The 23,253-nt window shown below is 45.5% G+C and overlaps 1 protein-coding gene across 1 annotated transcript in view; it reads right to left on the bottom strand.

The window, feature by feature from the left end:
- The window catches only part of STK38L (serine/threonine kinase 38 like), a 69,249-nt gene that overhangs the window by 12,166 nt on the left and 33,830 nt on the right, over positions 1 to 23,253 (bottom strand). Inside the window, exons 2-11 of the mRNA XM_066634271.1 lie at positions 19,400 to 19,544; positions 16,714 to 16,765; positions 11,788 to 11,910; positions 11,235 to 11,318; positions 10,897 to 11,020; positions 10,065 to 10,219; positions 9,425 to 9,527; positions 5,694 to 5,755; positions 5,321 to 5,438; positions 2,957 to 3,080 (exon numbers count right to left, since the gene is read on the bottom strand). Of these exons, the coding sequence (XP_066490368.1) occupies positions 2,957 to 3,080; positions 5,321 to 5,438; positions 5,694 to 5,755; positions 9,425 to 9,527; positions 10,065 to 10,219; positions 10,897 to 11,020; positions 11,235 to 11,318; positions 11,788 to 11,910; positions 16,714 to 16,765; positions 19,400 to 19,533 (1,079 nt within the window). The 5' untranslated portion in view covers positions 19,534 to 19,544. The remainder of the gene's footprint in view (positions 1 to 2,956; positions 3,081 to 5,320; positions 5,439 to 5,693; positions 5,756 to 9,424; positions 9,528 to 10,064; positions 10,220 to 10,896; positions 11,021 to 11,234; positions 11,319 to 11,787; positions 11,911 to 16,713; positions 16,766 to 19,399; positions 19,545 to 23,253) is intronic.

The raw sequence follows: 23,253 nt of genomic DNA, 5'->3' as shown, positions 1-23,253 counted from the left end.
CGCACGCTTGCAGGCTCTTGATGGCCAATTAAGGGCCCAATCCTATCCAACTTTCCAACACTGGTGCAACTGCAATGCAGTCTCAAAATAAGGGAACAAATGTTCTGATACCTTGGGGAGGCCTCTATGATTGCCTCCTCACCACAGGATGCAGTGCATGCCCCATTGGCACAGCTGCACTGGCACTGGAAAATTGGATAGGTTTGGGCCCTAAGTTGGTGCATTCCTCTCAATAGTTCCAAAGTAGGCAAACTACAGAAATGCTGAAAAATGTGTTTAATTCTTAAAATGCACTCTTAGATTGCACATACTGTTATTGCATTTTAAAGTAACTTTTCCTCAGAGGCAACAAGACAAATTCAAATACAGTGGTGCCTCGCAAGACGAATGCCTCGCACACCAAAAAACTCGCAAGACGAAAGCGTTTTTGCGATTTTTTCTGGTGACTCGCAAGACGAATTTTTCTATGCCGTGCTTCACAAGACGAATTTTTTCTATGGCCGTGCTTCGCAAGACGAATTTTTAAAATTAAAAAGTTGAAGTTTTGTGCTTGAAATTTTTGAAATCCTCTGTACAGTATGTATGCCTTTAAAGAGCACTTACACTTTGTAAACCAAATTTGACTTTGTTCTGACTTTTTTTGCCCATAGGAACGCATTAATTAAATTTCAATGCATTCCTATGGGAAACCGTGCTTCGCAAGATGAAATTTTCGCAATACGAAACGACTTGCAGAACGAATTAATTTCGTCTTGCGAGGCACCACTGTATAAAGTTAGCTGACATAGCTTACGTGTACAAAATGTTATACTGTTTGAATTTGTCTTGTTAGTCACAATTGAGGAATAGTTGTCAGAAATGCATTTGGTGCAGCTTCGAAGTGCTTTTTAATGAATTAAACATATTTCTCAGCATTTTGACCTCCCCTTCTTGTTTTTTTTTCTGGCTTAACTGCACCGTCTTCTCTCCCTTTGGCTTCTGTGTGCTTTCCTTTTCCACAATTCAATTAAGTATTTATTACCAATCTGGCCCAGTGAGTGGACTAGAAGCATCTAGAAGCTGCACAGTTCCTGGAACTTGTATGGTGCGGACCTGGTCATTGACATCAGTGAGAGACCACTGGGAGCCCCATATAGGGAGCTGAGAAGGGATATAATATGTTAATGTGTACTAAGGAAGGTTTTGATATTATTCCACTTAGGTTTTTTCCCCCTCTGTTGCAAGTTAATTTGAAAATATACTGGAAAAGCAAAATAAATACAAGCGGTTCAGGCATTAGCACCACCAATTAAAAAAATAAAACTCAGCTGCTAGACATTGCAGGCATTCTGAACTAGGAAGATCTGTGGTCCAACTTTGAGGGTGGTAGGTGTATAGGAGGCGAGTTTCTATATATTCTACTTTTTTCCATCCCTTTTAAAAACTCTAACGAACAGGCTACCAAGAGGATCTGGTTTTGGTGAACTAAAGACATATACAATAGAATGGAATTATGCAAACACAAATAGAACCTTCAGTTTTTATAGTCTCAAAATGCAGGGTAGAAAACCCTGTAAATTTCCAGCAGAGAAGCAAGCTCTCTCACACAGCAGCATGAAGCAAGTTTAGACAGGTAATCTAACTGCACAAGTCAGTCCCATTATCGTTGACTATTTAAACAAAAACAATGGACTGAAACAACTGCTGCTAACAGCCAAGTAGAAGAGAAGGTGCAAGAAAACTCTTCCAAATATGTCCAGTACCAGAAGGTGTTGACCCCCACTACCCCCTCTATAATGATTCATGTGGAATCACAGGTGAAAGGAGCATTTAACACAGTTCCTGGGAGAGGAGAAAAATTAACTTAAGGTGCAGCGACAACTCCATGAAATGAACCCGCACGGAGTAGTGCTCTGGACCAGGGGTGTCCAAAGTTTTTGGCAGGAGGGCCACATCATCTCTCTGACACTGCGTCGGGGGCCGGGGAAAGAATTAATTTACATTTAAAATTTGAATAAATTTACATAAGTTTTCATAAATGAATATATTAAAGATGCACTTATATGAATGATTGAAGTTCTTGAAATAGCTCAAGGCCTGTAAAAGGCCCTGCATAAAGCAAGACTGGCCTTTCCTTTGCTGCCACTACTGCATCACAGATGTGAAACAGCAAGCAGTGGAGGAAGCCCTCATCCCACAGCTCACTCGAGAGGTCAAACAGTCACCTTCACGCTGAGAGCAGTTGCATCGGGCCAGTGTGGGCTCCAACAAATCTCTGGAGGGCCAGAGGCTCATTGGAGACCGGGGGCTCCCTGAGGGCCACACTGAGAGGCCTTGAGGGCCGCATGTGGCCCCAGGGCCGGGATTTGGGCACCCCTGCTCTGGACCAAGCACAGCCAGGATGATTCTTACTGCAGGCTGACAGAGGGCCATTTCCTCCCTCCTTTAAAGCTCCAGGCCAAACAGGGTCACAGATGCTCAATTTCTTTTGCCTTGAAGCAACTTAAGAGTAGGGTGCCCAGCTTCACTGCAAGGCCACATGTCACAATAAGCTACCACAGCCACTGTTAAAAGCACTCCAGTTGCCATCAGCATCACAGCAAGTTCTTGCACGTCAGTCCCACAGAAGAATAAGCAACAAGCTCCCAACACAGTCATTGTCAGGAAGTTCCCTTGTGAGTCATGCATGCACACAAGAGAATTCAAGTAGTCCCAGTTTAAATTGGAAATGCAGGAAGTGTCTGCCTTGTTGTTGCTAAATGTGAATAAGGAAGCAGGGAAGCAGTTGGACAAGGTGACACTGGAAGCCATAGTAAATTGAATTATTTTGCCTGAGACAGTTGAAGAGTTCCTTTTGATCTTTACTCCTGATCCTAACTGTATTGACCAGTATCACTTTACAGCTCTTTCCCTTGCTTCAGAAAATAGTTTGTCAATGTAGGCTTTACTCTGTTACATGAAGACTACATCTACTCACTTTAAAATTAAATCCTTGGATTTTTCTGAAATGGGCACCTCGGGTGGAAATACCAGAGTCTCTTTCCAATTCATAACTTTCCTATAAGTTTCTTGTGGTGTTTCAGAGCAGAAAGGTGGATACCCTGTGGAAATATATAGAACCCATTAATGTTAGGAGCTATCTGAACATCAAGTTTAGAAGAAATTACAGAAAAGTAATATAAATCTCATGTGGGATCTAATATTAATTCTGCACCACTTTTCTCTGATTCCCTGCATCCATGCTAGGCTACTGTAATGAACTCTAGGCATGGTGGCCTTTGAAGAGTGTTCAGAAGCTTCAACTGGTGCAAAATGTGAGAGCACTAAGGGCCAAATCCTATCCAATTTTCCAGTGCTGGTGCAGCCACGCCAATGGGGCTTGCATTGCATCCTGGGGTGGGGAGGCAGTCACAGAGGCCTTCTTAGGCTATGGAAACATTTGTTCCCTTACCTAGGGGCTGCATTGGTGTTGGAATAGGATTGGGCCCTAAGTGTGTTAACGTAGTTGGAGCATATCACACCAGCTTTGGCTCAGCTCCACCAGCTACACTGTCCTTCCAGGTCCAATTAAAAGTGTTGCCTTTAGCACCCTAACCCTAAACAGACTGGGACTGCATTATTGTAAGGATTGTCTCATCCTTCAAGAATGTGCCAGGGCCAGGGCTTTAATACTGGTCACAGAGGTCCTGCTTGTGGATCCTCCACTCTCAGAAGTTTGGCTGGCAGTAACCAGTAATTTTGCAGTTGGCAGTGTCTGGAACCACTTATCCAGGAAGATTCAGCTAGCTAGCCCTATCCTCGCTACAGTCTCCAAAGGATGCCTGAACACCCCTTCATTTGCAGGGCTTTTGTTGTCACATTATGATCAGTTTTGAAAAGAAAAATCTGGGGGAAAAGACCTGATTTACTACTACCGTGTTTCCCCGATAATAAGACCTATCCCGAAAATAAGCCCTCCCCTTACTGTGTAAGATTCCTCTAAAATAAGCCCTCCCCTGAAAATAAGCCCTATTGAGATTGCTACTGTAGTGAAGGTGATCCCCTGCGCTACACGCTACATTATAGTACCCTCTGTATGCACCGTCCCCCCCCCGGGTGAAACGCACGCCGCGCTCCGAGCTGCATCCAATCAGAGCTGCAGCAGTGAGCGCGTCATCCTGTTCTTCCCCAGTGATTTGCTTGCTGGCGCCATTGAGAGCAGTGCCGCGGAGGAGAGCTGAGGCAGGACAACATAAAAACCCGGTATGTAAGCGGGAGTGAGGGGGCATGATGCAGGATAAAAGAAGAACTCAGGAGGCATGATGGAGGATAAAATAAGCACTCAGGGGGCATGATGGAGGATAAAAGAAGAACTCAGGGGGCATGATGGAGGATAAAAGAAGAACTCAGGGGGCATGATGGAAGATAAAATAAGCACTCAGGGGGCATGATGGAGGATAAAAGAAGAACTCAGGGGGCATGATTTGTTCACATTTACCTGTTTATTAAAATTGCTGTCAATGTTCATTAAAATAAGCCCTCCCCTGAAAATAAGCCTTCTGGTGTTTTTCTGTCCAAAAAAAATAATAAGACAGTGTCTTATTATCGGGGAAACACGGTATTACGTTTTTAGAGCCTGATCCTGTGGTCCGCGCCGCACCTTCGTGGCGTGGACCACAGTCGCAAACATGCTGTAAGGCACGTTTGCGGGGCTTACCACTGGGCTCCCACCAGCGCCAGCGCGCGGTGGGTGCCCGGGTTCTGCGACTCAGTTGTCTCTGTGACTGCCGGGCTGCGGAACGAGAGATGGGGCAAGTTCGGGGGCGGAGGGAGGTGTGGCTGGGGACATGGGGTAGGCGTGTCGGGGCAGGGGAGAGGTGGAGCTGCAGAGCCAAGCTCCGCAGGATCCAGGGCGCTTGGACAGGGCTACGCACCCTACATGAGCGCCTTCACTTTAGCAGCGACCAAACAGTCGCTGCTAAAGTGAGTAGCCCCATTGCGGGGCTACTTCCCTTACTCAGGGGAAGGGGACGAATGTCCCCTTCTCCCGAGGAGCCTCCCACAGTAGCGTGGAAAGCGCTGGATCCGGCAGGAGCCCTCTGTGGAACTGCCAGGCCCCGCAGCTCTGGGCAGCTCAGGATTGGGCTGTTACTCTTACAGGTTTTATACTGTTTTAGTTTTGTTGCCTTGATTTTAAACCTTGTTAATAGCTTTGGTAGGCCTGTGACAGAATCTCAAAGGTGCATAAATTTCGTTGTGCTGTAGCACAATGACAATAAAGTTACTACTACTAGAAAAGAAGTCCATAAATAAATAATCAAAACCATCAGAAATGATTCAGAATAGACCTAAAAATTCTTACCTATTAGCATTTCATACATAATCACTCCCAACGACCACCAGTCACATAATTTGTTATAACCTGTTTGCATGAAAACCTCTGGAGCAATATAATCTGGTGTCCCAACAGTAGAGTAGGCCTGAAAGCAAGAAACTTAAAGTGAGATATTTATCCAGCACTTGAAGGTATTGGTACTCAAAAGGTACCAAAAATAATGCTATAACCAATAGAAAAGACAGGATATAATCATCATCATCTAGTTACGATCTTTTTCATTTCTTGCTTGAGATGCAGTTGGATCACAAAAACAGATATATGGAGCATAGTGTTCATATTGAAAAAATTTGCAGGAAGAATTCAAAAGTTTAGCATAGTTGTCCATAAAAGTACTTACCAGCTGTCGCCTATTCTTTTTCCATGTTTCCGCTTTCCTCTTTGAATTCATATTCTGAAATGCTGATTCACAAAACAAATGAATTGAAATTTAACGCTTTCAGTTTTAAGAACACATGAAACATTCATTTAAGGCCCAGTTCCACTGTTATCTCTGCAGCATGGAAACCACTTCTCTATGGTCTGGCCACACACTTGTAACATGCAAAGAAGCACCATATTTGGAGAGGGGTAGTGACTTGTTTACTACCTATCAAACTCCATAAAGAGGATACAAAAAGCAATCCCATCATTTTCCTCCCATTCCCTGCTAAAACATGGCACTTGCTTACAAAGCGGACATTGGAGGTCACCTATGTTGACCACTGGCTGAAGGTCCACTTAAGTGGACATATTTCTCAACTCTCAAGTACTGGAAGGCAGGAAGAGCACATGAAATGCCATCAAGGAACCTGGCACTAGTCCTGTTTGCTTAAACACATTATCAGAGCAACATGGTAGCAGATAGGAGTTAGTTTCACTCCAGGATGAACTGGACTTAGAGCTATAATAGTAAATAACTATTTCTAGCATTCAGGAGTCAATTCCAAACTCTTATTAACACCAGCATACCTCCATGATAAACTCCAGTACTAAAAGGACCTAAAAGTACTAAAAAGTACTTTAGACTAAGTACTTTAGACTAAAAGTACTAAAGTAAGTACAGAAGGGTCGCAAAGATGCCAGCTTCCTCCAAGTGCCTTGCGTCGGCCTGGCTGCGCCGAAACAAAGCTCTGAGGTAGGCGGGGGGGAGGAAGCGTTCCTGGGAGGGGGGAGGGGGGCAGGCAGGGAACGGGGCTGGGATCTGACAGTTACGCCGGATTCCAACCCGTTTCCAGGGAGAACAGAGTGGCTCCAAGCCACTCCGCTCTCCTCGGACTTGCGGAGACCCATAGGGGCCTGCGTTTGTTACCCAGAGGTAAGGGGAAATGTTTCCCCTTGCCTCTGGCTGAGCCGCTTATGGCTCCTATCCTGTGCCTCTTGGCTTGCCTGTTCCAGCGCAGGATAGGATTGCGCCCTGAGTCAGTTGGATTTGGTTGTGGTGGTCCATGCCCTAGAGCAGGGGTGTCCAAAGTTTTTGGCAGGAGGGCCACACTGTCTCTCAGACACTGTGTCGGGGGCCAGGGGAAAAAAATTAATTTACATTTAAAATTTGATTAAATTTACATAAGCTTACATAATTGAATATAGTAAAGATGAACTTATATGAATGAATGAAGGTCTTGCAACAGCTCATGGCCATAAAAGGCCTTGAACAAAGCAAGGCCAGCCTTTCCTTTGCTGCCACTACTGCATCACAGACGTGAGCCCTCATCCCACAGCTCACACGAGAGGTCAAACAGTCGCCCTCATGCCGAGAGCAGTTGCGTCGGGCCAGTGTGGGCTCCAACAAATCTCTGGAGGGCCAGAGGTTCACTGGAGACTGGGGGCTCTCTGAGGGCCACAAGTGGCCCCAGAGCTGGGGTTTGGGCACCCCTGCCCTAGAGCAGTGGATCTCACTTTTTTTTGCCTGGGACCCACTCCTGAGAATGAAAATCTGTCTGGGGTCCACCAGAAGTGATGCCAACAACCTGGAAGTGATGTCATCAAACAGGAAGTTCTTGCCTAGAAACTCAAACTGTAAATGACAAGAGACAGTATTCCAGCTCAGAAGCTGTGCTTCGTGCAAGGCCTTTTATAGGCCTTGAGCTATTGCAAGACCTTCATTCATTCATATAAGTTCACCTTTAATCTATTCATTTATGTATATTTACGTATGTAAATTTACTTACATTTACATATGTAAATTTACATGTATGTAAATTTATTTAAATTTTAAATGTAAATTAGTTCTTCCCCCCCCCCCCGGCCCTCTACACAGTGTCAGAGAGATGAAGTGGCCCTCCTGCCAAAAACTTTGGACACCCCTGATATAAAGAGAGGATGTGCTAGCCAGGGCACATCCTAGCCAGGAAAGGATCGTGACTTCCAGGTGATTTCAGAGGAGAGAGGCTGTGATGTAGAGGACGAGAATGGCAGTGGGGTGGCGGCGGCGGCGATGCTGCTTTTAAAGTAGGCTCACAAGAGGGGAGATCACGTGGGTCTACCTCTACTCACCCAAGCCCTTTGTTCAGGTCTCCGCCTACACTCTCCAGCCCAGTCCAGCTGCTGGGGGGAGGGGAGCTGCTCTGTCTTGCAACTCTGAGGCAGCCCATCCCATCAAGGCAGCCAAGCTGACAAAGGTTGGTGGGGAGCAGCCTGGCTGGCTCGTCCACGTCTCTCCCGGTCCTTCTTTGCCTGCACTCCGCGACTGGCCCCCCTGAGGGAAGCCTCCAAGTGCAGAGGGAGGTCCAGCTGGAAGGCAGCAGCACGCTTTCTGGAGAATAGCAGCACACTGCTTTCTTTGCACATGTGCAAGCCGCTCTTAGTTATGTCTCAATGCCGGGAAGTTTAAAATGGCAATGCCCAGGCTTTGCCCACTTCCAAAATGGCGTCACCTAGGTCTTTTGCCATCTTCCAAGATGGCTGCTGCCAGCTTCTCGCGACCCACCAGAAATCAGGTTGTGACCCACCAAGTGGGTCCCAACCCACAGTTTGAGAACCACTGCCCTAGAGCAATGGGTGGTTTGTAATTGTGCCCAGCCTGCTTCCCAGCAAGTGGAACCCAGGAGGTCAAGCTTCGGGAAGAAGGAGACGCAGCAGGCAGGAGGGAATCTTCTCCTAGAAAGAGGGTGGTTGGCAGGATGGATGGTTGTGGGGCAGAGGATTCGCCTTGGCTTGGAGGGCCGATCTGCCCATTGCCCAATGCAGGGATAGTTATCTATTTTCATATGGAGTGGGCAGGGAAAGAAGTGAACTTCTGAGCTGCCTTGCTCACTCAACAAATTTACTTTAAATTTTATATTTAGACTTGGGTCTCATTCCCAAGGTGGACTCTGCAAATATTCCAAGACTCAAGAAAATCCAAAATTTTGGTCCCAAGCACTTTGGATAAGGAATACTCAACCTGTATATAAATGTTTTGAAATAAATTTCTTATTTCCTTCCAGTCTCTCCCCAACTCCCTTCCCCCTCAAAAAGACCCTGCTTGCAGGCTGTGCAGGCACACATTCCTCTTGTCACTAGGGAATATCCTGCAGAAGGATCAAGTTGATGGAATGGAGATCAAATACAACTTGCAGAAGGGAACAAAACTAAAGCAGATACCACCTACTCATTCCACAATCAAACACGCCTACTGGGAGCGTGAAAGGTACCACTCTTAGGGCGCAACCCTAACCAACTTTCCAGCACTGGCATAGCTGAGAACAGTGGGGCATGTGCCGCATACTGCAGTAGGTGGGCAGTCACGGAGGCCTCCTCAAGGTAAGGCAATGTTTGTTCCCTTACCTCAGAGTTGCATTGCCCTTACCTTGGGGGTGGAAAGTTGGTTAGGACTGCGCCCTTAATGAATTTGTTTCTCAACACAAATCATGAACTCTTATTGTGGAGGGGTCCTGACTGAATGAAGAGCTGTAGGTGTGCAGGATCCCCTTTCATGCTTCTGATAAAGCCATGGATGTTGAGACACAGAGCCAGTGAAGAAGGCCTTTGTTCTCATCCAGCAAGGTTCCAGTACTTCCAGCAAACCCTTATGTAATTCTGCAGGTCTTGTTAGGCCTCTGAGGAGCACAGAACTGTCTAAAAGTGTACACTAGAATATATTATACTTACAGAAGTCACTTGGTGGATTGTGTGTGAGGTTTCTGTAGAATTCAGTTCTGTGAGCTTTCTTTAGACCTGTGCACAGTCCAAAATCAGAGAGCTTTACATGTCCCTACAGAGAGAAAACATTTATTTTAAAAAATTATATCCCATGCTCTGCTCTCCAACTAGGGAGGTGCACAATAAAAAAACCCTGAACAATAAAAAAATAAACTATTTAATTTGCTTAGGTGCTGAACTATTTGCAGTTCTTCAAAAGTGTACATTGTAAACTTGTATAGGGGGCCCCCAAATCCACAGATCCTGTATCTGCAGATTCGGGAGGGGGCCTACCATGCCCCCACCTCCAGAGGCAAGGGGAGCTGCACAATAACAAAAAAGAAGCTTCCTTTGGTTTCCTTTGGAAACCGAGAAATTTCCTTTGGTCTTTCCTTTGGAAAAAAGGTTTTCCTTTGGAAACCGGAAATAGGTAGGGTGTGTGTGTGTGTGTGTGTGTGTGTGTGCGCGTGCTATTTTAAGTCATTCTGAGCCCGGAAGAGGCTGTGGGTGGATGCGCGCAGCCACTGCTGGGCTTGGAAGACCCTCCAGAGGGTGTCTCCTGTATCCACAGATTCACGTATCCATGGGGGTTCCATAACCCATAACATACCTTTGCATCCAGCAGTAGATTATCTGGTTTAATATCTCTGTGAATGAAACCTAGCTGGTGAATGGCATCAATGGCCAGCACAGTTTCAGATATGTAAAACTGTGTTTCTTCCTCTGATAACGTATCCTTCTTCATAAGCAAGGTCATCATGTCACCTGAGTCAAAGAGAAGAGTACTTTAATAACATTTTACAATTCCACAGGCTTTGAAAATCTCAAAGCTGATTCCGAAATGGGTCGGCCTTATGTCTTCATAAGTGCTATGGCGTAGAGAGATTGTAAAGGCCATTTAGGGCACAATCCTAACCCACTTTCCAGCACCGACATAAGGGCAATGCAACTCCAAGGTAAGGGAACAAACATTGCCTTACCTTGAGGAGGCTTCCATGACTGCCCCCCAACTGTGAGATGCAGTACATGCCCCACTGACACAGCTATGCCAGTGCTGGAAAGTGGGTTAGGGTTGCACTCTTAGTTAGTGCAAGGGGAAAGCACTCCTTTTACATAGCCCTTCCTATATGCACATTCAGGCTCTTCCTGAATATGGGGGGGGGGGGAAGCACCTCTTTTGTTCTTGACAGCTGGTTTGTTTTCACACAACTACATTATATTTCAGAGTCAAGGCCAATGCAAATATAGTTTCCTTCCCTTTAACAATGTTTAAGCCATTTCTGCTCAACCTTGCATATATGCAACAGAGATCAAATGTGTACCTTGAGGGTGGGGCAGAAATAGATTAAGGGACTGACAGTGGGTCACAGCATCGAGCATTCCTCTATCCAAGCTCTTGACTCAGACAAAAAAATTTCAATAAACTAAGATGGGCTATTTACCTCCAGGTAGAAATTCCATAATTAGATAAAGATTCCGTTTGTCCTGAAAACTATAGAACATCTTCACCACCCAGGCACCATCTGCTTCCACCAGTATATCCCTTTCTGCTCGTATATGAGCCACCTAAAGTAAGAGTATGGAAAAAATACTCACATCAATGGGAAGGATATTGCTTCTGCTTACCTTCTCTTTGAATTATCATTTGACTGATTTATATATGCAATGCAGAATCTCATTTCAGATATTATTGCTAGATGCTGCAATCAGATAATTTCCCTCCCAGGCAGAAAAGTGATTTGTAGTTCTTGAGTGCCTAAAGTTAAAATAAAAATCATACCTGCTCTTTCTCCAGCATATCAGCTTTTCTTAGTATCTTCATTGCATAAATATGACCCGTGTCTTTCTTCTGAACGAGGCGTACCTAGGGGTGAAAAACAAAAACAAAAATACTATCAGTAAAGTGGGCTCCCGAGCAATCCACCAGCACATTTGGTACTGAAGGAAAACATGTAGGAATGATTCCTCAGTAGTATTTCAAAACTAGGAGAAGGATGAGCATAACTAGTTAGGTCAATAAGGATGCTTGCTCCTGCCTACAAGGACTGAGAATATTACTGAGTTTCATTCAGGGTATAAGGGTAGATTTCAAATGGGATTTGAGGTTGAGAGACTAGGATTGGGGTATATAGGAGATGTCAGCTCCAATGTATAAAACACAGACTTTGCTAAAACTATAGGAAAAAACAGCTTGAAAATTGGGGTGGGAGAGGCCAGGAAGAACTAGGTACTTACTACAACATATTTTTCTTTATCATAACTATAAATAATTGTGTACAGCGACATGGTAATTTTGAATTAGAAATGCTGAAGAAAAAGCACAAACCACAAACCTCTCCAAATGCTCCTCTTCCTATAACTTTCAGAGATTCAAAGTCATCCAGGCCTAACCTAGTTCTCTTAAGCCGCAGAAATTCTGTTTCTTTGCGGGCATGCTGAGACCTTCGCAGCTTTTTCTGATGGAAAGAATTATGGGAACAGGTAAAATAATCTCTTTTTTTAAAAAAGTAGTACGAATGTGTATGATATTGCTATCTTTACATCAAGTACTCCAAAGTGATAGATGCAATTCCAGCTGGTGCCCACAGGGGGATGACTTAATAACAGTACATTCCACAAAGATGAATGGATCTGGCTGCTTTCCTGATAGCCTAGGGAAATAACCAGCCGACTCCACTAGCTGTCTGTCAATGTTCTTGGGGACTAAGGGCCCAATCCTATCCAACTTTCCAGTACCAATGCAGCTGTGCCAACAGGGTGTGTGCTGCATCCTACAGTTGGGTGACAGTCATGGAGGCCTCCTCAAGGTAAGGGAATGTTTGTTCCCTTATGTCAGGGCTACGTTACAACTGCACCCGTGCTGGAAACTTTGGATAAGATTGGGCCCTAAGTTTTCATTTGGCTGTGGGCTCCTGCTATCTAGACCAGTGTTTCTCAAACTGTGGGTCGTAATGCACTAGGTGAGTCACAAGCCAATTTCTGGTGGGTCCCCCATTCATTTCAATGTTTTATTTTTAATATATTAGACTTGATGCTCCCATGGTATATGACTGCATTTGGGGAAATGTTACAGACCTGTACTTTTAACAAGTTACTATGTGTATTCTTTTAACAATGATAGTCAATGGGACTTACTCCTGGGTAAGTTTGGGTAGGATTGCAGCCTAGGATTGTTAAAATCTTCCAGCTTGATGATGTCACTTCCGGTCATGACATCATTTCTGGTGGGTCCTGACAGATTCTCATTCTAAAAAGTGGGTCCCAGTGCTAAATGTGTGAGAACCAATGATCTAGACCCAAGCCTACTAAATTTTGAAGCTGCAGGTAATGAGGAAGCAGGGAAAATCTAATGGTGCATCTGAAAGAACATGACCACAAATATCAATTCAGTAGGAGTGATGGTGGCAAAGAAAACTTTTTTTCTCCACCACCATCTAGTGGAGTGTTTTTTTTCCTGAATGACAAGGACATTACTCCAGTCTAGCTCTCATTCATCTAGGGCAGGGGTTTCAAACTCATTTCATACAGAGGGCCGAAGTTGTTAGCATTCATGGTGTCTGCTGAAAGCCAAAAGTGACATCATTAAGCAGGAAGCGGTGTCATTAAGCAGATGATTGCCAGAAATAAGCACTTTTTTCACACAGAAACTCATTAACTGCAAGTGACAGAAGAGAAAAAGTGCAAATCTTGTTCATATTTTCAATATATGAGAGAGCCAAATTATAATGGGGGCTGGATAAATTGTTTCTAGGGGACCACCTTATGTTTGACACCCCTGATCTAGGGTTTAAAACACTCAATATCATGCTGCAATGACCCAGGGTGTCACAACACAAAGGTTGGGAACAGCTGCTGTAGTCAAAAACTTGTTACGCTCTTGTGTTTTTTCTTTCTCCACATAGGTAGCTGACCCACAAGTGAAGGCACTATGCAGACTAAGGGAAGCCTACAGTTCCTGCCTGCTGTGATCAGTGTGCTGCGTGGTAAGGTTGCTGATGTATTTGTTCCAATCAGGCCCCTATGGTTTTCCAAACTCTGTGTCAGACAATAAGAACAAAAGAAGAGCCCCACTGGATCTGGCCAAAGGTCCATCTAGTCCAGCTTCCTGTATCTCACAGTGGCCCACCAAATGCTTCAGGGAGCACACAAGACAGCAAGGCACAACCCTGCATCTGGCATTCTGAGGTAGCCTACTTCTAAAATCAGGAGCTTGCACATACCTATCATGACTTGTAACCCGTGATGGACTTTTCCTCCAGAAATTTGTCCAATCCCCTTTTAAAGGCAGCTAGGTGAGATATCATCACCATTTCCTGTGGCAAGAAGTTCCACAGACTAACTACTCACTGGGCAAAGAAATATTTTTTTTGTCTGTCCTAACTCTCCCAATTAGTCAAACAGTGCAGCCCACCTCACTGGCACCTGTTACTTGGTTGTCTGTTAGATAACTTGCAATGGCAAAACAGCCCTGTAGGGAGGAGATGGCTGGCAAAAAAAAAAACAAAAAAAAACAGTACCGAGACAAATATGATTCAATAAAAGACAGACTCATAGGTACACGACTATAATTTAAATCCATTGGTTCCATATCCAGTCTGCAGCAAATAAGAGGAGAACAACTGATATTGGGCATTCTAAAGGCTACCTACAATTAGAAAGGCAGCCAAAACTATTTTGCCTTTCTGATTATGAAAATATCAAAAGATTCTGAAGGGTTCCTTGCTGCCCCTAAACAGGAGCAATACCTTGTCATAAATTAGCACTTACAGCCACAAGATGGCAGTATATACCCATTTCTTTCCAGCATGCAACATCCAACTTCCAGATACTCCAGACAAGGACTATGGTACCATATTGCACTATGAAACAGTCACAAGAAGTCAATTTACTGGCAAATAATTACTGGCAAAATATTGGGTACAATTCTCATCGCGCTGTAATGTGAAGTATGAATATTTAGATCACTCTTTTTCAGCAAGGTCCAAGGTGGACAAAACATTTTAGAACTTTCAGAAGCAGATGTGACATGGTTATGAGGAAATGTGATAGCACCGTATAATAATAAAAAAAAACCTATACCTTAAGAGACTATAGACACAATCCTAACCAGGTCTACTCAGAAGTAAGTCCTATTTTGTTCAATGGGGCTTACCCTCAGGAAAGTGTGGTTAGGATTGCAGCCTGAGGGCACAATCCTAACCAACTTTCCAGCACTGACTTAGCCGCAATGCAGCCCCCAAGGTAAGGTAAGAAACATGCCCTTAGCTTGAGGAGGCCCCCTTGACTACCTCCCCACTGCACGATGCAGTGTGCACCACATTGGCACAGCTATGTCAGGGCTAGAAAGTTGGTTAGCATTGTGCCCTGTATTTTACAGAGTGACACAAAGTTCCTATGCAGGCCTAAATGGCTCCAATCTGAAATCTGTAAGAACATAAGAACAGCCCCACTGGATCAGGCCATAGGCCCATCCAGCTTCCTATCCATCTAGTCCAGCTTCCTGTATCTCACAGTGGCCCACCAAATGCCCCAGGGAGCACACCAGATAACAAGAGACCTCCTTCTGGTGCCCTCCCTTGCATCTGGCATTCTGACATAGCCCATTTCTAAAATCAGGAGGTTGCACATACACATCATGGCTTGTACCCCGTAATGGATTTTTCCTCCAGAAACTTGTCCAATTCCCTTTTAAAGGTGTCTAGGCTAGACGCCAGCACCACATCCTGTGGCAAGGAGTTCCACAGACCTCAGGCACAGGGACTATATAGTCACTCCATACATTCCAAAATATTTATATAAATTTATATTTATATAAAGATATTTTCCCATTCCAAGAGTGCCATAAGACTGTAGGATATTGATGGATCTTTTTTTTTTTTTTTTGCTATATTTGGATGAAAGTACATGTCACATCAGTGAACACTAATGGCACAATCCTAATGGGCCTTTACACCAGCAGAATGTGTGTTCCGCTGGGGTAAACTGCTTGAACAGGGCAGGGTTGGATGGAAAAGGGCCCTGACAGGGTGGTGGTGGATTGGGCCCAGGAGGGGGTGGGTTTGATGGTCTTGATTTATGGGAGGAGGTGCCTAATCTTCCCTGGCACCAATTGTCCCCAGCTTAACCCCTCTCCCAGCCCATTGCTCCTCAGGGATACTCAAACACTGGAAAATAAATTCAATCCGGGGAAATTGGCCTATGGAAAGCAGGTGTAGAGCAGAATTGGCAGGTACAGAAAGACTGAGCATCCTCTCTTGAATTTCTCCTTCCCTACCACTACCCCATGGTTTCCTCAGCAAACACTGATTTGGGAACACCCTTACAAGTTCAGTCCTCCTCCTTAATTTCTGCTCACCAGGCCCACTGTTTCTGACCCTTAAGCTTCAGCTACATTTGTAGTATAAAAACTCTCATCACTCAGCACTGTATGTACTTAAAGGTATGAATGCCTTCTCTTAAGAAATTATAAGCTCACATTCTGTATTATGCTGCAAAATGTTTTGGTGTTTAAATAGTAATGCTTGTTTGCCATGCCCTATAACTACTAGATAAGACCCAGTCTACTCTAGGAGCTAGATGGGTGTGTATACAGGATAGGTTTAACTTAAAAACCAGTACAGGTCAAAATACACAGGGTGTTTTTCTCCCTCAAGAAAAGGGCAGTTCCTACATAACAGTCACTGCCACTTCCAACCAGCTGGAAATACAGGGTACACAGGGACAGAAAAGTTAACTCTTCCTTTATGCAGTTTTCCACTGAAAAATCACGCTGCTGAAATGGTACTTGAGGAAACAGAAGCTTCAGGGAAAATTGCTACTTCTGGGCAGGAAAATGGCCTGTGAGAGTAAACCACCCCTCGCTGCACACCCAGATCCTGATCAGGGTTGCCCACTTGCACAACTACTTTTTCCCTTACAGACAGAAAGTACTTCCTGTGAAAGCACACCTCTACAGCACTCATTTGCCTGCATATTTACTTTGACCCTTAGTACTGCTATGTTCTAAGGGTTATTAAGAGGGTGCCTGTATATTAAGAGGGTGCCTCATGGCTTCCTCATGAGGAAGCTGCTTGAACCATTCACTAATGAGGCTATAATGTATCTCCAAAACTAGACGCAATAGGGTAAAACGGATACCATTTTTGGAATCTGCACCCCAAATTCATATCAAAACACCATAATGTTTGGGAAAAAAGTTTCTGACCCTCAGTTCTGTAGGCCTGTGTAATTAAAAAGCATTCAACTTTGATTCATATTACCTCTTCATCTGCTAAGCCTTCCTCCTCCATCGCCACTTCTAGTTTCTTCTGCCTAAGAAGGTTTAAAAAAGCACGTTAAAAAACTAACAACCTGTGTTCTACAGTAAGAAACTGTATAAGAATTTAACCTTAAAAAGACTTAGAAAAGAAACTTAAAACAGTGTTTCTCAACCAGTGGAATGGTACCACCAGTGCTACTTGAGATGGTGTATGGCGGAACTCATGGGACTCCTGGATCCCTGCCAGCTGGAAGCGAGACCAGGAACATGACACAACAGAACAGTAGGAGGCTTGGCTCAGTGAGCAGAGCTCCAAAGCATGCTTTTCCGTGCTTGAAAAAGACTTCCCATCCATCCTGAGCCTCTCACTGTTGTTTGTTGTGTCTCATCTGGCCTCCCACCTTAGAAGTAATTGAAGATGATGTCATTGCTAGTTACTTCCAGTGGTACTTTGAATAGCTGGACCATGTGAAATGGTACAGTGGAGGACAAACCTTGAGAAACACTGACTTAGAACACAGAAATGTGGAGTGTGGAACATAAGTTTACCACAGTTTTTGATCCTGGTTGCTAACACAAGAGAGAGACTGCCAACTGAAATGGTGAGATTGAAAACAATCTTGTACAGTCAGCCCTCCTTATCTGCAGGTCCAGCACCCACAAATTTGACTCCAAGAGAGTGCCAAACCTACATCTGGAGGGCCTTAAGGACTTCCTGGACATGATCAGAAGCACCTTCCAGTCATGTCAGGGAGGTCTTGTGAAGCCCTTCCACGGAATTCATTATCCACAGAAATCAGTATCTGCGAGGCTTCTGGAATGGATCCCCTGAGGATCCCCCTATATCCCCTGAGGGCCCGCTATATGCCTCTCAGCTCTTCCAATAAGGAAAATGAATAATAAGGAAGCCAGAAAGTAGTAAAACAGGAAAGATGTCCACATGCTGGAATGCTAGAGACCTTCTTTGGAGCCTAGCAAGACTTTGCCCACTATGCCAAACTGCCTCCTCAAAGTGGCCTCTCACAACATTCACTGCTGACCAGGTCCCCTATTCTTTGCTATTCTTGCATGGCAGAAACTTGTGCATCAGCGGAAATTTCCTCTATCTATTGTTCAGCAAACAGGCTGCCCTTGATAAAGCAGGCTGATCCTGGGCTGGTCTTATTTCAAGCGGATAAGTGATATACAAATCGCCCTACAGCAGTGGTATTCAAACTGGGGCGTCGCGACGCCCCAGCCTGTGGGTTCTGGCCTCTGCCCCCTTAAGGGGCGGGGGCAGCCAGGAGACAGGGGGAAGGCAGCACTCAGGGGGGCTGCAGGGGCTTGGGTGCACTTGGCCAAGCCCCCTGCAGCCTCCTGGGGGTGCGGGAAGCCCTGCGCAACCTTCGGCAGGGCTCCCCAGGTCAGGAAAAGTGAAAGCGGAGCGATTGCGCCCCGCTCCACAAAACCGGAAGCGGAGCACAATCGCTCTGCTTTCCCTTCTGATGGGGCTGCAGGGACTGGGGTGCACCTTCCAGTCCCTGTGTGCAGGGAGCCCTGCGTGAGCACCTGCAGGGCTCCCCAGGTCAGGGAAAGGGAGAGTGGGGCAACTGCGCTCCGCTTCCGCTTTTGCAGAGGCAGAGCAGATCGCTCCACTCTCCCTTTCCCTGACCTGGGGCGGTCTGCAGGCACTTGTGCAGGGTGCCCCACACACAGAGATGGCTGCTGCAGGGACTGGTGAGTGCATCCCAGCCCCTGCAGCCCCCTGGTGACGCGATCCTTGAGATCGTGTTGCTGCCTTCCCCCTGCCCCTGCTGCCTCCCCCCGTCCCCAAAAAGACTTACTGCGGGTTTCAAATTCCCAGAGAGTTTGAAAACCGCCGCCCTACAGGTACTGGAAAATTGGAAAAGACAAAGTAACAAGCTAGAGAGGAATTATTGCTGCTTTTTTAGCCCAACATACATGGGACTATCTACTAAGAAAGAAACAATCTTTTTGCTTCCAAATTATTGTTTTAGTTTTTAATTGACATGACACAATACATAAAATAAGCTTTGCCCCCAGAGGCTTTCCCAGAGTGGCAGCTGAAACATATAAGGAAATTCTGTCAAAGCTGCTTCTGCTATTCACACAGATGAGACCCAGGGTCAAGGCAGACATGGGGCTTAATGCATGCTTGCTTTGTCTCTTCTCTTTAAACCCACAACCCAATATTGAGTTCTCTGCTGACTCGCCAATCACCAGTCTGCTATCAGCTGTAAGTTAACATTTAACCACAGAGGCGACTGAAAAGCACACAGAGGTTCCCAATAGTATAATGATCTTGGCTAAGGCAAGGCATGATTTGTGCAGTCAAACAACAGGAGACACTGAAGGAGTCAGATCGTGCAGAGAAGCAAGAGGCACATGTAACAAGAGAACCAGATGGCTAGTTGCTCAGGCGGAAGCCTGCAAGTAGAGATGACAAAAGACACATCTGTTTTGGCCCTCAAAGAGTCCTTTGCCTATATCTCAGCCAGCACGGGAGTCAGGAACGAAGAGCTAATTCTACTGGCCATTCCAGTTTTGCTCAATTTAAGGTGGTTCCCATAAAAGTTATTTGCCAGTTAGGGTTGTATACATTGACAACAGTTATGAACATTGTGCATATGTGTGTGTGTAAGCATCTTTAAAGTGTAAAAAAAACCCAAAGCACCAACATCGTGTACCTGGTTTCTCTTTCCTCGTGCTGTAAAATTAGGTTACTATAAAAGTTCTCCAGCGTGAGTTTGGCCACCGTCACTCGTTCCCGGGTGTGGTTGCTCATGGAAAAGGATGTTGGAGTCCCTGCAGTCATTGCCATAGTAACATGCGCTGAAACAGAGGACATTAAAAGAGAATTACTCAACAGATGAAAATTTGTTTCCCTGACCAAAAAATAGACAATCCTGATGAGAACGCATAGATCCTTACAGTGCAATCCTATGCATGTCTACTCAGACATAATTCCAATTGAATTCAATGGGACCCACTCCCCAATACAAGTGTATATGATTGTAGCCTTATAGCAGAGATTCCCAAACAATTTGGGAGAGTTTGGAACCTCAAAAGTCTTTGCAGGAGAGGGGGAGGATGGTGACGGCACTCCCACAATCACACTCCCACTGGAAAAAAAGATTTTTTAAAAACTCACCAGGAGTCACACTGGCCCTCCAGAGGGCGTGGGGAGCCTGCAGGCCCCTCTGTGGGCCATCCCGCAACTCAGAACAGCTACCAAATGCAACCCACTTCTGCTTTTTGGGCTGGATCTCATTCAAAGGTCTGCTGAGTGGACCGTGAGCTCCCCACACCTTCTGGAGGGCCGCAGTGCAACCCCCAGTGAGTTAAAAAAAACTTTTTTTCCCCACTGCAGCGGTGCAATCATGGAAGCACCACCACTTTTCCCCTGGCTAGCGTGTCACAATGCCACAGTTTGGGAATCACAGCCTTACAGTATTAACTTCATCTGGATTGGTTGAGTGATGGGTGATGCTCTTCTTCTCTCCTATCTACAGTCAACTGATGTGAAATAACAGACTGACTCACACAGGAAACAATTATGTTTGGTATAGGCAAATAATATGGTTACCTTCAACCTATGCGTGAAATAGTTTTGTACACCCACAAACATAAAGTATGCAAAATCAATGAAACTGGAAGGGTAACCCCTTAATAGTAGATCAGAATACACTTAAAACAGTTACACAGAAATGAATTTTCACCTTAAACATCACATACATCATAAGAAATAACGGATATGGCAAACGGTTGCTGGCATATAGGATTACAGTAGCGTTATAGAGAAACTCGTCATCATCTCCAAACACATTCTGCATGCCAGAATAGGAGGCCAACTCTCATTTAAAAAAATCACGTCTAATGAAAGAAATGAAATGTCCCAGGCCGGTTTAGACCAGTCGTGGAACTTCACAGCCCTGCACCCGGGGCAAAGCTCCACGACGGCACCCCCCCCCGCAGGCTATTGCTGCCCCCCTCGAGCAGAAATCTGCCCCCCTACTTACCAGAGGCTCACAGAGCCTTGCACAACCTCCTCTCACGCCAGGGAAACCTCTGTGAGGTTCCCCAGTGCTATAAGCTGTGCCTCAGAGAGGCTTCCGCAGGGCCCTAGAGACTGGCGCTCGGGGCATTTGCCCCAGGTCAGCCTATGGTAGGCACGCAACTGTTTTAGACTTAGGGCCCAATCCTATCTGATTTTCCAGTGCCAGTGCAACCATGCCAGTGAGGCATGCGCTGCATCCTGTGGTGGGGAGGCAGTCACAGAGGACTCCTCAAGATAAGGGAACATCTGTTCCCTTACATCAGGGCTGTATTGCAGCTGCACCGGTGCTGGGAAACTGGATAGGATTGGGCCCTTAAAAAGCTACTCCAAGTCTTTCACACAGGCATTTCCAGATCATACCATAATGTTAAACCAGAGGCATGGAGAGAATTCCTCTAAAAGTAGGTGACCTCTGTTGCAATGCCTTTCTTTGGGATATGTAGGCAGAGTGAGCTGCCAACAACAACCCATCTTTTACCCCAGGGGTGTCCAAAGTTTTTGGCAGGAGGGCCGCATCAGCTCTCTGACACTGTGTTGGGGGCCGGGGAAAAAAAGGAATTAATTTACATAAGTTTACATAAATGAATATATTAAAGATGAACTTATATGAATGAATGAAGGTCTTGCACTAGCTCAAGGCCTATACAAGGCCTTGCACAAAGCAAGGCTGGCCTTTTCTTTGCTGCCGCTACTGCATCGCAGACATGAAAAAGCAAGCAGTGGAGGGAGCCCTCATCCCACAGCTCACGCAAGAGGTCAAACAGTCATCCTCATGCTGAGAGCAGTTGCGTCGGGCCAGTGCGGGCTCCAACAAATCTCTGGAGGGCCAGAGGCTCATTGGAGACTGGGGTCTCCCTGAGGGCCACATTGAGAGGCCTCGAGGGCCGCAAGTGTCCCCAGGGCCAGGGTTTGGGCACCCGTTTTACCCTATCTGTGGTGAAAAGAGGCTGAAGTCTTGGTGCTTGTGGACTGGTGTATGAACACTCACTTTCTCTCCCTATCCAATCTGTCTTGGTAATCTGTTTCCCCCTCCCTTCACCAACCTCAGCCATGCAATTACAGGTGGAGCCTAGTCATCCATGGATTTTACGTCCATGGATCTCCTGGACCCACAATGAGCCAAACTAGGCCCAACCAGAAGTTGGCGAAGGCGACCGAAACTATGTTTGCCTCCGGAGACCATTCTGAGACCTGTGGAGGCTGCACACGGCCTCCACACCACTCCTGATGCGAGCAGAGCAAGGCTCCAGGTAATTGCATGGCTGAGGTAATTGCATGGCTGAGGTTGGTGAAGGGAGGGGGAAACAGATTACCAAGACAGATTGGATAGGGAGAGAAAGTGAGTGTTCATACACCAGTCCACAAGCACCAAGACTTCAGCCTCTTTTCACCACAGATAGGGTAAAACAGGGGTGCCCAAACCCTGGCCCTGGGGACACTTGCGGCCCTCGAGGCCTCTCAATGTGGCCCTCAGGGAGACCCCAGTCTCCAATGTTCAGAGCTTAGGCGGGCTTTCCAATTTCATTATTCACAGTTTTCTGTCTCTATGGGGATTTGGGAACAGAATCCCCTCAGATAAATAGGTTCCACCTGTAACTGGTTGCCTGCATGAGATTATAGTCCCATAAAGACATTGCCTGGCATGTAGTTCATTTTTTTTTAAAATACAAGCAACTTTTCCATTTAATACAGGCATTTAAAGCATCAAACAAAAGTTTAAATCAAAAAGTATCATAACAGTATATATTTTGACAACACCACCACCACTACAATAAAAAATCCTATAACATTTTAACACAACGAAACAAAACAAAAAATCAGGGCATTATCAAAAGCAAAAGGACTGTTGATGAATTCCAGAAGGGTTTTTTTTAAAAGAGCTTCCAGAAGCCCACAATATGCTGGCCTGACTGATCTCCCTAGAGGGGGAATTTCAGTGACATTTAAAAAAAAAATTCTTAGAAGATGTTCTCTGCTTGACAACAGTGGAACTGATCGTGACAGCTTCTGCAAAAGCATGTCTCCTGATCACCAACATTCAAAGGGAGAGGTATATACAGAGAAGGTACTCCCAATGCTATCCCAGACTAAGGCTGTTTAAGGCTTTAAAAGGACAAGAATTCACTACTAGTTGGAAAGCAACATTAACTGGGATCTGGGGTGAAAAACATTTTTGAGAATAAATACGATGGTTCCAAGTATACACAGTCAGGATAGCCCACTCTTTGTAACCTAATTAAACTACTAACACACAGGAGAATATTTTCACCTTCCCACTGCAGTAAGCCAGGGGTCTCCAAACCTTGGCCCGAAGGCCAGATACAGCCCACAGCAAGTCTCTATCCAGCCCACAACAGGCCTCTGGTCTCTTGCAAGCCTTTGGTCCACCTAACCAAATGGTGAACAGAGCTGTGCTCCAGTCACACCTGGAGGGTGTTCTGAGTGCCATGGGAGGCCACGCCTCAGAACACATTCTAAAGGCCT

This window comes from Tiliqua scincoides, chromosome 7 (genome assembly GCF_035046505.1).
Source record: "Tiliqua scincoides isolate rTilSci1 chromosome 7, rTilSci1.hap2, whole genome shotgun sequence".
In the NCBI taxonomy this organism is placed as follows: domain Eukaryota; kingdom Metazoa; phylum Chordata; class Lepidosauria; order Squamata; family Scincidae; genus Tiliqua; species Tiliqua scincoides.
Note: the sequence above shows the minus strand (reverse complement) of the source record. Positions and strands in the feature narration are given on the sequence as shown.